This window comes from Bufo bufo, chromosome 7, assembly GCF_905171765.1.
Source record: "Bufo bufo chromosome 7, aBufBuf1.1, whole genome shotgun sequence".
Taxonomy (NCBI): domain Eukaryota; kingdom Metazoa; phylum Chordata; class Amphibia; order Anura; family Bufonidae; genus Bufo; species Bufo bufo.
Window position 1 is genome coordinate 21,244,937 of NC_053395.1, and position 12,887 is coordinate 21,257,823.

At 43.3% G+C, this 12,887-nt stretch overlaps 1 protein-coding gene across 1 annotated transcript in view; it reads right to left on the reverse strand.

Annotated features, from left to right (window-relative positions):
* Window positions 1-12,887, reverse strand: part of MYO15A (myosin XVA) — an 88,041-nt gene that overhangs the window by 34,845 nt on the left and 40,309 nt on the right. Inside the window, exons 15-21 of the mRNA XM_040441412.1 lie at window positions 9,888-9,965; window positions 9,576-9,730; window positions 9,149-9,194; window positions 5,948-6,072; window positions 5,540-5,660; window positions 4,816-4,991; window positions 4,156-4,240 (exon numbers count right to left, since the gene is read on the reverse strand). Coding sequence (XP_040297346.1) covers window positions 4,156-4,240; window positions 4,816-4,991; window positions 5,540-5,660; window positions 5,948-6,072; window positions 9,149-9,194; window positions 9,576-9,730; window positions 9,888-9,965 — 786 coding nt within the window. The remainder of the gene's footprint in view (window positions 1-4,155; window positions 4,241-4,815; window positions 4,992-5,539; window positions 5,661-5,947; window positions 6,073-9,148; window positions 9,195-9,575; window positions 9,731-9,887; window positions 9,966-12,887) is intronic.

The window sequence follows — 12,887 nt, forward strand, 5'->3', positions numbered from 1 at the left end:
TTGAGAAATTACATCCAGAGCTGCATTCATACTTCTACAGGATGCCCATGGAAACAGACAGCAGTTTAGCTCCACCTGCAGTCTGACATATGACCTAATAGCCAATCCTTGTCTTCCCACCATGCACTGCTCCCCGGTAACAGGAGACCAGCGGAATTCTGAATTTAGCTTTGGATGTGAATGGAGAAGAAAATATTAGCAAATGTTTGCAATATGCAATTTTTTCTTCACGTTTACAATTTTTCACTTTTTTTTATTGAATGTGAATCACGGTGTACAAGTTGTGTTAGGGCATAGGTGATCTGCTTCTCAGAACGTCCCGTATTAGTGCATTGCAGCTCGGCCCGAGCTCTCTTTTCTTTTTACCACCTTAAGGACCAGGCGATTTTTAGCAAATCTGACACGTGTCACTTTATGTGGTGATAACTTTAAAACGCTTTTACTTATCCAGGCCATTCTGAGATTGTTTTCTCGTCATATATTGTACTTCATGACAGTGGTAAAACTGAGTAAAAAAAAAAAAATCGTTTTTATTTATAAAAAAAATACCAAATTTACCAAAAATGTGGAAAAATTTGCAAATTTCTCTACTTTTATAACAGATAGTAATAACTCCAAAAATAGTTATTACTTTAAATTCCCCATATGTCTACTTCATGTTTGGATCATTTTGTGAATGCCATTTTATTTTTTGGGGACGTTACAAGGCTTAGAAGTTTAGAAGCAAATTTTGATATTTTTCAGAAAAATGTCCAAAACCCACTTTTTAAGGACCAGTTCAGGTCTGAAGTCACTTTGTGAGGCTTACATAATAGAAACCACCCATAAATGGCCCCATTTTAGAAACTACACCCCTTAAGGTATCCAAAACTGATTTTACAAACTTGGTTAACCCTTTAAGTGTTCTACAAGAATAATGGAAAATAGAGATGCAATTTCAGAATTTCACTTTTTTGGCAGATTTTCCATATTAATCAATTTTTTCTCCCTAACAAAGCAAGGGTTAACAGCCAAACAAAACTCAATATTTATTGCCCTGATTCTGTAGTTTACAGAAACACCCCATATGTGGTCGTAAACTGCTGTACGGGCACACGGCAGGGCGCAGAAGGAAAAAAACTCCATATGGTTTTTGGAAAGCAGATTTCACTGGTATCATTTTAAGCTGCCATGTCACGTTTGAAGCCCCCCTGATGCTAACTACGCCCCTCAAGGTATTCAAAACTGATTTTACAAACTTTGTTAACCCTTTAGGATGCGGCGATACCTAATATGTATACTTTTTTTATTTATTTAGGTTTTATACAATAACAGCATTTTTTTATTTAAAAAATCATGTTTTAGTGTCTCCATATTCTGAGAGCCCTATTTTTTTTTTTTTTTTTATGCAATTGTCTTAGGTAGGGTCTCATTTTTTGCGGGATGAGATGACGGTTTAATTGGTACAATTTTGGGGTGCGTATGACTTTTTGATCACTTAGTATCACACTTTTTGTGATGGTGACCACATTTTTGACAATGTTTGCATTTTATTTTTTTGCAGTGTTCATCTGAGGGGTTAGGTCATGGGATATTTTTATAGAGCAGGTTGTTACGGACGTGGCAATACCTAATATGTATGATTTATTTTATTTATTTATTAAAGTTTTATCATGTTTTAGTGTCTCCATAGTCTGAGAGCCATAGTTTTTTTTATTTTTTGGGCGATTGTCTTAGGTAGAGTATCATTTTTGCGGGATGAGATGACAGTTTGATTGGCACTATTTTGGGGTGCATATGACTTTTTGATTGCTTGCTATTACACTTTTTGTGTTGTAAGGTGACAAAAAATGGCTTTTTTGACACTTTTTTTTTTTTTTACGGTGTTCACCTGAGGGGTTAGGATCATGTGGTATTTTTATAGAGCAGGTTGTTACGGACTCGTCGATACCTAATATGTCTACTTAAAAAAATGTATTTTTTTACATTTAACAGAATAAAAGCATTTTTGAAACAAAAAAAAAATCATGTTTTAGTGTCTCCATAGTCTGAGCCATAGTTTTTTTTATTTTTTGGGCGATTGTCTTAGCTAGGGGCTCATTTTTTGCGGGATGAGGTGACGGTTAGGCTGGGTTCACACGAGCGGATGCCGTGCGTGACAGCCAAGACCCGATGCAGACAGAAGAAGCACGGAGCATTAACATGACTGATGATGCTCCGTGCCTCTCTGTGAGATAAAGTTGTCACTGTGATTTCGTAGTAAAGAGATCACAGAGAGGCACGGAGCATTATCAATAATGTTAATGCTCCGTGCCTCTGCAGTCTGCATCGGGTCTTGGCTGTCATTCACGGAGCGGATGTCACGCACAGCACCCGCTCGTGTGAACCCAGCCTTAGATTGGTACTATTTTGGGTGGGCATACACCTTTTTGATCGCTTGGTGTTGCACTTTTAGTGATGTAAGGTGACAAAAAAATGTTTTTTTAGCACAGTTTTTATTTAATTTTTTTGACGGTGTTCATCTGAGGGGTTAGGTCATGTGATATTTTTATAGAGCCGGTCGATGCAGACGCGGAGATAACTAATATGTGGAGATAACTTTATTTTAGGAAAAGGACGCTTTTTTTTTTACTTTTATTTTTTTAAAAAATTCACTTTTTTTACTTTTTATATCCCACTGTGGTACTTTACCTTTTCGGGGTTTGATCCCTGTTTCAATCCAGTACAATACATTCTGTGTTGTACTGAATTGAACTGTCAGCGTCTTACACAGTAAGACGCTGACAGTTGCCTAGGAGACCCAGCCCTCAGGCTGGATCTCCTGGGCTTCCGTAGCTGGCAGGCCCCGCTGCCTGTGTAAGGCATCGGGGCTGCCATGGCAACCATCGGGTCCCCGCCACCGCAGTGTGGGACCCGATGGCTAAGGAGAGGGACCGCAAACCTCCCATATGCCGCGGCATGTGAGGGGTTTATCCACCGGCATCGGTGTTATCACCGATGCTGGTGGATGCAGCATGGATCTGGCTGTCAGTAACAGCCGGATCCGTGCTGCTGATCGCAGCAGGGCACATGGGGGAAGGGGGGGGGGAGGACCGCAGGACGAGAATGCCACCACGGAGGGACGGCTTTTGGGGCGATATATAGTGCGGCGATGTGGTATGTGGTATTTTGCGCTATGGTATTGGTGACGCCCCTACTTTTGTTGCCCCGCCTCCTGTCACTTTAGACCCTCCTACAATATGGGGCCACTTTTAGGTATTTTTTTCACAGACACTCTCCATCCAATCTGACTGAGCTTCAGCTATTTTGCAAAGGAGAATGGGCAAAAATGTCTGCCTCTAGATGTAAAACTGGTAGATACAAACCCCAAAACACTTGGAGCTGTAATTGCAACCATAGGTGGTCCTAAAAAGTATTGACTCGGGGGGCTGAATACCAAGGCACGCAACACTTTCCAGATTTATTAAACATTTTATGTATCATTTTCTTTTCACTTCACATACACTTGCTACTTTGTGTTGGTCTATCACATAAAATCCCAATTAAATACATTTAAGGTTGTGGGTGTAAGGTGAAAAAAATGTGGAAAAGTTCAAAGGGTATGAAAACTTTTTCAAGGCACTGCTCTTTACTGACTCATTTCCAAGGGAAAAAACTATTGTGATGTATAAACACAGCCAGGTTGCACCCTGCCGTTCGTACAGAGATCTATAAGACACCTTCTGGACTTAAAAATACTGCCCACAACGTAATACTATAAACCAGTCTTAGCAAAAGAGATGAAATAAAAATGGCGCTACCACTACTTCATGCAAGGCTAATAAGGATGCCTGAAGTGAGCGCGCTTTGTACATCCCAGTCACAAAAAGGTACATGACATCCACTTGTAGTGAATACACTGCGGACTTCCCTTCATGGAATTGTGATCGAAAAATCCACAGCAGCAAAAGAGATGCGATCCGCAAAAGAAACTAACCTGCGGTGGAAATCTAAGATCTGTAGCGTGTCAATTTATACTGTGGATTTCCACTATGGATTTTCCCACTTTTGCAATGCACAGGGTTAAATCGGTAGCAAATCTGCATGCGGATTTTGCCGTGGATGTATGCGAATGTAGAGTGACCGCACGTGGTACCCTCATTCTCAAAGAAGTGATTGACAGCAATGACATCTTACCCTCAGGTATCTCCTCCGATTCACGTACATGTGGACCAGGGCTCGAAATTTCAACATACTGTTTCTCCAGTTGTGAAACTTCTGCCTGCAAGTGCATAAATGCAAAAAAATCAGACAAAAGTGCACAACCCTACATGCAAAGGAGCAGACTGGTAATGAAATGTTTTACTCCCTTATCAGAAGCTATAGGTCCCTTCACTCACTGAGCCAGGCCCTTCTCCGCATAGCAGACAAATGGGCTGCCTCTACGGGATGTACAACCTTATAGCAGTGACGTAGCTTGAACTGACTGGGCCCCGCAGCACATTTTTGAACAGGACCCTCCCTACCCCAGTCAACCCCCACTTCCCGTGCAACCCTCACTCCTGTGGCTAGTCTCAGATAAGGCCGCTCCATCCATTTCCTACACGTATATACCGTATGTCATGTCACTGTATATACTGTCATTGGATAATACTGTTGAGGGGCCCCTGACAATAAAATGTTTCCGTCTTCCTCCTGGGTGGGCCCTTTCTGATTTTGGGCCCCTGAGAAATGGGTTCTCTTAGCTAAACAACCCCCTTTACAGGGGAAGTCCATTGTAAAATCATCTCCTGATGTATGGCATCAATGCCCTGCCAATTGCTTTATAGATATATGCATAGGATACAGTTCTTGTACCTTGCCAGGTAACCACGGGCCAGGGCCTGTAGTTGGATGATTCTGTACCGCAGAGTCCTGTAGCGTTTCCGGGTCAGGTACCCGCGCCCATAGCGCTGGAGGGTTATGGCCGCCTTGTTCATCAGTTGGTCTCGTTTGCTCTCTAGCTGTTGGTAGAGGTTCTCCTTCATAAAGAGCTCAAATGGAGAAAGAGAAGGAAAGCACATTTAGTGTCTGCTGATCGGTGTGCAGGGAAGACACAGGGATTTTGTATTCCCTGCATTACTTCTTGTTAGTTCCAGTACTGTTCCTGCAGTTTAAAACTCACAATGACATTATATTGGGAAATTGCTATTTCAGCCTTTCCTTAAGATGGAGGAATAATCCCTAAGGTCAGCTCTATGAGTAAATGATCTCCAAGGAAGCAAAATAGGGGCATCATGGCACATTGCATTACCCCCGTTGGCCATAAAATGCATAGGCAAGGAAAGAAAAAGTGCTTGTGTAGACCTAAAAGTAAGCAAGTAATATAATAACGGTGGTGCCATGTAAATCAGAACCACATAGGCTTTGTATTTTTGATAGAAACTGTAATGGGACAATTGAGGTGACATAAAAGATGGGGCTTCACTTATTTTGCCCCAGTGGGTTCCAGCGGTGTAAACACGGCCTCAGTAGGTATATAGCACCAGCATATGCCATCAGTAAGTACCAAGTAAGACAAGTAAGTTAAATGGGGAGTCACCTTGCTCACTCCGATGCAGTACGAGGTGGGGTGAACAGATGGACACAGCTTTCTCAGCACAGTGACGCATATGGGCCCATCAGCGTGGATATTCCGTCCGAGGTCCATGACACAGCGATACCTGGAGATGAGATCAATGTCTGGATCACTGGTAATCATGGCAGAACAGGTGTCCTGAGGACATCCCTTGTCTGGATGCTTATAATATTTTAGGCAATGTGAAGTTGGGGCCCTTTACCTAAGTGCATGTTCCTTTATAGCGCAGAACTGGAAAGTTACCAGAAAGCTGTGCAGATTATAATATGCATTATAATGATCTAGTCTCCAGGTGTGCTGGAGACTAGATAGGCAGGATTATATATTGTAAGAAACCCCCCCAGTCTCTCTGAAAACGTCATACCTCCTTACCTGCTGAGAAAGATGTGGAAAGGGATCCGGACTGGAAATCCCTCTTTCCGGATTCTGATGGTCTCTAAAATACCAGAATACTTCAGCTGACTGATCACAACGTCTGGTTCAAAGAGGCAAGGTTCCTAGGGATGAATTTGTGCAGGGCTCATATACAGGAGACATATGTATGGTATATGCATTGTATTGTATGGATATGTAGAGAGAATCTCTAAATCGCACATCCTCATACCTATGCTTCTGATATACAACTGTTTTCAATTATCAGCATTTCTTATGATAAAACATGGCTGTACAGCGATGCTATCAATCATTTGCTGTGCACTATAAAGAGACAATTAGTATACAGCTTGATCAAAGCGCATAGGCCCACTTACCGCGACAAGGTTGCCTCTTGTTTAAGTGGGAACCTACTCTAACCATGGCGCAGAGCCGTGCGGCGACCACCACGCCTCCACACCGCTCCAGCAGGCAATGGGATCCAGCAGCCGCACAGCAGCCCCACTGTACAGTGAGGCCACATGGGCCCCGGGTCCCATCACTCCACCAGCACGGCACAGAAGCAGAGACGGCCGCCGCCGACCCGGGGCCCATGTGGCCTCACTGTACAGTGGGGCTGCTGTGCGGCTGCTGGATCCCATTGCCTGCTGGAGCGGTGTGGAGGCGTGGTGGTCGCCGCACGGCTCTGCGCCATGGTTAGAGTAGGTTCCCACTTAAACAAGAGGCAACCTTGTCGCGGTAAGTGGGCCTATGCGCTTTGATCAAGCTGTATACTAATTGTCTCTTTATAGTGCACAGCAAATGATTGATAGCATCGCTGTACAGCCATGTTTTATCATAAGAAATGCTGATAATTGAAAACAGTTGTATATCAGAAGCATAGGTATGAGGATGTGCGATTTAGAGATTCTCTCTACATATCCATACAATATATGCATTGTATTGTTCTGAAGTCTGGAATGCTGCAGCCTATTTGCTGCGGTATCTAACACAGCGCCACCGTTGTCCATGTGGTAGTTTTTGGAACTACAACTCCATCCTCATTCACATAGATGGAAGTCACAACGTGTCTACTAAAGTACATAGGTTTAAACCCCCACATAATGATAAACTATCAATTTTAAATCCTAGACACTACCTTGAAGATAAATGTCACTTTTGAATGAACCTTTGCTGATAAATTATAGTCATGTAGTTACAGCGATCACCTCTTCATATAGAAAGCCTGTGAGTCGTTCTTCAACTGCCAACACAAAGTCATTAACAGCTCTCTTCCTGTAAATCAATCTGAGAAGGTGGAGGAAGCAGGACTCACAGGCTTCTAAATGAGTGGGTGGGGAAAGCAAGACTCACAGGCTTTTATATGAGTGTCTGGAGGAAGCAGGACTCACAGGCTTCTATATAAGTGGGTGGGGAAAGCAGGACTCACAGGCTTTTATATGAGTGGGTGGGGAAAACGGGACTCACAGGCTTTTATATGAGTGTCTGGAGGAAGCAGGACTCACAGGCTTTTATATGAGTGTCTGGAAGAAGCAGAATTCACAGGCTCTCTCTGAGTGCGGGGGAGCAGGACTCACAGGCTTTCACTAATTGGGGAGGGTAAGCAGGACTCACAGGCTTCTATATGAGTGGGTGGCGGAAGCAGGACTCACAGGCTTCTAAATGAGTGGGTGGGGAAAGCAAGACTCACAGGCTTTTATATGAGTGTCTGGAGGAAGCAGGACTCACAGGCTTCTATATAAGTGGGTGGGGAAAGCAGGACTCACAGGCTTTTATATGAGTGTCTGGAGGAAGCAGGACTCACAGGCTTCTATATAAGTGGGTGGGGAAAGCAGGACTCACAGGCTTTTATATGAGTGTCTGGAGGAAGCAGGACTCACAGGCTTTTATATGAGTGTCTGGAAGAAGCAGAATTCACAGGCTCTATGAGTGCGGGGGAGCAGGACTCACAGGCTTTCACTAATTGGGGAGGGTAAGCAGGACTCACAGGCTTCTATATGAGTGGGTGGCGGAAGCAGGACTCACAGGCTTCTATATGAGTGTCTGAAAGAAGCAGGACTCACAGGCTTTCTCTATGAGTGCGGGAGGAGCAGAACTCACATGCTTTCACTATGATTGGGCAGGACTCACAGGCTTTTTCTAAGTGTGAGTGAGGGAGCAGGCCTCACAGGCTTTCACTATGAGTGGGTGGAGAAAGCAGGACTCACAGGCTTCTATATGAGTGGGTGGTGGAAGCAGGCCTCACAGGCTTTTTCTGTGACTTTATAAGTGGGTGGGGAAGCAGAGCACACAGGTTTTCTTTCACTCTGAGTGGGTGGAGAAAGCAGGACTCACAGGCTTTCTCTATGAGTGGGCAGAGGAAGCTGGACTCAGGCTTTTACTATGAATCAGTGGAAGAAGCAAGACTCACAGGCTTTCACTATGAATGGGCAGAGGAAGCTGGACTCGCAGGGTTTCACTATGAATAAGTGGAAGAAGCAGGACTCACAGGCTTTCACTATGAATGGGCAGAGGAAGCTGGACTCGCAGGGTTTCACTATGAATAAGTGGAAGAAGCAGGACTCACAGGCTTTCACTATGAGTGGGCAGAGGAAGCTGGACTCACAGGCTTTCACTATGAATGAGTGGAAGAAGCAAGACTCACAGGCTTTCACTATGAGTGGGCAGAAGAAGCTGGACTCACAGGCTTTCACTATGAATGAGTGGAAGAAGCAGGACTCACAGGCTTTCTCTATAAGTGGGCAGAGGAAGCTGGACTCACAGGCTTTCACTATGAATGAGTGGAAGAAGCAGGACTCACAGGCTTTCTCTATGGCTTTCTCTAAAAGTGAGTGAGGAAGCAGAATATACAGGTTTTCTCAATCAGTGGATGAAAAAGGCACAACTTACAGTCTTTCACTATGGGGGGGGGGGGGGGGGGGGGGCAAGACTCACAGGCTTTTACTAGGAGTGGGTAGGAAAAGCAGGACTCACAGGATTTCTCTAAGAGTGGGGAGGGGAAGGAAGTCTCACAGGCTTTCTCTATGAGTGAGTTGGGGAGTAGGACTCGCAGGCTTTCTCTATGAGTCTTTGCGTGAACCCTTTAGCATAGATCTTGCCCAAGATAGGAGGCCTGATAAAGTCACTTTAATAATATAGCATCATTCATATGATATGTCTACTAAACATTTGCCCAAAATAAGTGGATTTTGCTTTTTTTACCTTTTTGCTGTTAGGTTTGATGCATCGGATAAAAAATGGATTGCACCTGTTGGGAGAAAACAAGTATTTCTTAGATATGGAATAAATTAACCCCTGACTATAGTGTAGTGTTCCCTCTTTGCTATGGAAAGGCACAACTAAAGCAGGTCTACAGTGTGAGAACTGTGCCAAACAGCACCCCAGATCTCAGCTTCCTGGGCTACAGAGAATGTGACTTGGGTCAGGAGGTTATAAAATGGGGATGGCTTAGAGTTGGTTGATAAAATGTTAGATGAGGTTACGGTGTTTTGAGCTGTGCACATTTTTTTTTTAAAAATGGCTGGGTGTAGTAAAAGTGTAGTGGTGGGGGCCACATCATAGTTGTAGGGCCCTGGTCTACATTTTGCATCAGGGCCTGGGAGCTTCGAACTACATCTCTGCTCCATACCTCTCCATCTTCTCCACCAGCTCCAGGAGGGATTGCTGGAACTTTGCGGCTACGGTTTGAGCCTTCATCTTCCGGGTCACAGTATTGCTTTTACCCATCATGCTTTTCTGCTGCGCCAACACCTGAGCATGGCTAAAAAACAGGTCGGCCACCACCTGAGGAAGGGAAGAGGATGAAATCTGGGATCAATCAATATTCCAAAATTTGCCTCAGTAATTTCCACTTTTTGCCTACTGATGTTTTACACAATGGACAGTTCACGTAACATCAGCTTCCATCTTATGGCGTCTCCGACTCCGACGACATCATTACCTTCACTTTACTGCTGACAAAAAGCTCCAGAACGTCCTGTCTCACTTGGTCATAGTTTTTATCCAAAAATTTGTGGACCTGAAATTAGAAGGGTTTAATTGTCCGATATATCATCAACAGCGAATAATGAACAGCACAGTACTACTCTCCCTAACATCCCATCATCCAATGGTACTGAGTTTCTTTATAAAACAACCTCCAGGGAAAGTGTGCAGCTGAGAGGAGAGTATCTAAAGTGAGCCCATCATATGTGATACTGTCAGTGCATCTGAGCCGATTATGTATGATGCAGTCTCAGGGTATCTAAGTCTATCGTGTGATACTGTCAGTGCATCTGAGCCTATTATGTAAGATGCAGTCTCAGGGTATCTAAATCTATCGTGTGATACTGTCAGTGCATCTGAGCCTATTATGTAAGATGCAGTCTCAGGGTATCTAAATCTATTGTGTGATACTGTCAGTGCATCTGAGCCTATTATGTAAGATGCAGTCTCAGGGTATCTAAGTCTACAGGGAGTGCAGAATTATTAGGCAAGTTGTATTTCTGAGGATTAATTTTATTATTGAACAACAACCATGTTCTCAATGAACCCAAAAAACTCATTAATATCAAAGCTGAATATTTTTGGAAGTAGTTTTTAGTTTGTTTTTAGTTTTAGCTATTTTAGGGGGATATCTGTGTGTGCAGGTGACTATTACTGTGCATAATTATTAGGCAACTTAACAAAAAACAAATATATACCCATTTCAATTATTTATTTTTACCAGTGAAACCAATATAACATCTCAACATTCACAAATATACATTTCTGACATTCAAAAACAAAACAAAAACTAATCAGTGACCAATATAGCCACCTTTCTTTGCAAGGACACTCAAAAGCCTGCCATCCATGGATTCTGTCAGTGTTTTGATCTGTTCACCATCAACATTGCGTGCAGCAGCAACCACAGCCTCCCAGACACTGTTCAGAGAGGTGTACTGTTTTCCCTCCTTGTAAATCTCACATTTGATGATGGACCACAGGTTTTCAATGGGGTTCAGATCAGGTGAACAAGGAGGCCATGTCATTAGATTTTCTTCTTTTATACCCTTTCTTGCCAGCCACGCTGTGGAGTACTTGGACGCGTGTGATGGAGCATTGTCCTGCATGAAAATCATGTTTTTTTTGAAGGATGCAGACTTCTTCCTGTACCACTGCTTGAAGAAGGTGTCTTCCAGAAACTGGCAGTAGGACTGGGAGTTGAGCTTGACTCCATCCTCAACCCGAAAAGGCCCCACAAGCTCATCTTTGATGATACCAGCCCAAACCAGTACTCCACCTCCACCTTGCTGGCGTCTGAGTCGGACTGGAGCTCTCTGCCCTTTACCAATCCAGCCACGGGCCCATCCATCTGGCCCATCAAGACTCACTCTCATTTCATCAGTCCATAAAACCTTAGAAAAATCAGTCTTGAGATATTTCTTGGCCCAGTCTTGACGTTTCAGCTTGTGTGTCTTGTTCAGTGGTGGTCGTCTTTCAGCCTTTCTTACCTTGGCCATGTCTCTGAGTATTGCACACCTTGTGCTTTTGGGCACTCCAGTGATGTTGCAGCTCTGAAATATGGCCAAACTGGTGGCAAGTGGCATCTTGGCAGCTGCACGCTTGACTTTTCTCAGTTCATGGGCAGTTATTTTGCGCCTTGCTTTTTCCACACGCTTCTTGCGACCCTGTTGACTATTTTGAATGAAACGCTTGATTGTTCGATGATCACGCTTCAGAAGCTTTGCAATTTTAAGAGTGCTGCATCCCTCTGCAAGAGATCTCACTATTTTTGACTTTTCTGAGCCTGTCAAGTCCTTCTTTTGACCCATTTTGCCAAAGGAAAGGAAGTTGCCTAATAATTATGCACACCTAATATAGGGTGTTGATGTCATTAGGCCACACCCCTTCTCATTACAGAGATGCACATCACCTAATATGCTTAATTGGTAGTAGGCTTTCGAGCCTATACAGCTTGGAGTAAGACAACATGCATAAAGAGGATGATGTGGTCAAAATACTCATTTGCCTAATAATTCTGCACGCAGTGTATTGTGTGATACTGTCAGTGCATCTGAGCCTACTATGTAAGATGCAGTCTCAGGGTATCCAAGCTTATCATATGTGATACTGTCAGTGCATCTGAGCCTATTATGTAAGATGCAGTCTCGGGGTATCTAAGTCTATCGTGTGATACTGTCAGTGCATCTGAGCCTATTATGTAAGATGCAGTCTCAGGGTATCTAAGTCTATCGTGTGATACTGTCAGTGCATCTGAGCCTATTATGTAAGATGCAGTCTCGGGGTATCTAAGTCTATCGTGTGATACTGTCAGTGCATCTGAGCCTATTATGTAAGATGCAGTCTCAGGGTATCTAAGTCTATCGTGTGATACTGTCAGTGCATCTGAGCCTACTATGTATAATGCAGTCTCAGGGTATCTAAGCTTATCATATGTGATACTGTCAGTGCAACTAAGCTTATTATATATGATATAGTTTCAGGGTATCTAAGCTTATCATATGTGATACTGTCAGTGCATCTGAGCCTACTATGTATAATGCAGTCTCAGGGTATCCAAGCTTATCATATGTGATACTGTCAGTGCATCTGAGCCTATTATGTAAGATGCAGTCTCAGGGTATCTAAGCTTATCATATGTGATACTGTCAGTGCATCTGAGCCTATTATGTATGTAGTCTCAGGGTATCTAAGCTTATCATATGTGATACTCTGAGTGTACCTAAGGCTGTTAGGTATGATGCAGCCTTAAAGTATCTAAGCCTATCATACAGTTGCAAGAAAAAGTATGTGAACCCTTTGGAATGATATGGATTTCTGCACAAATTGGTCATAAAATGTAATCTGACCTTTATCTAAGTCACAACAATAGACACTCACAGTCTGCTTAAACTAATAACACACAAAGATATAAATGTTACCATGTTTTTATTGAACACACCATGTAAACATTCAC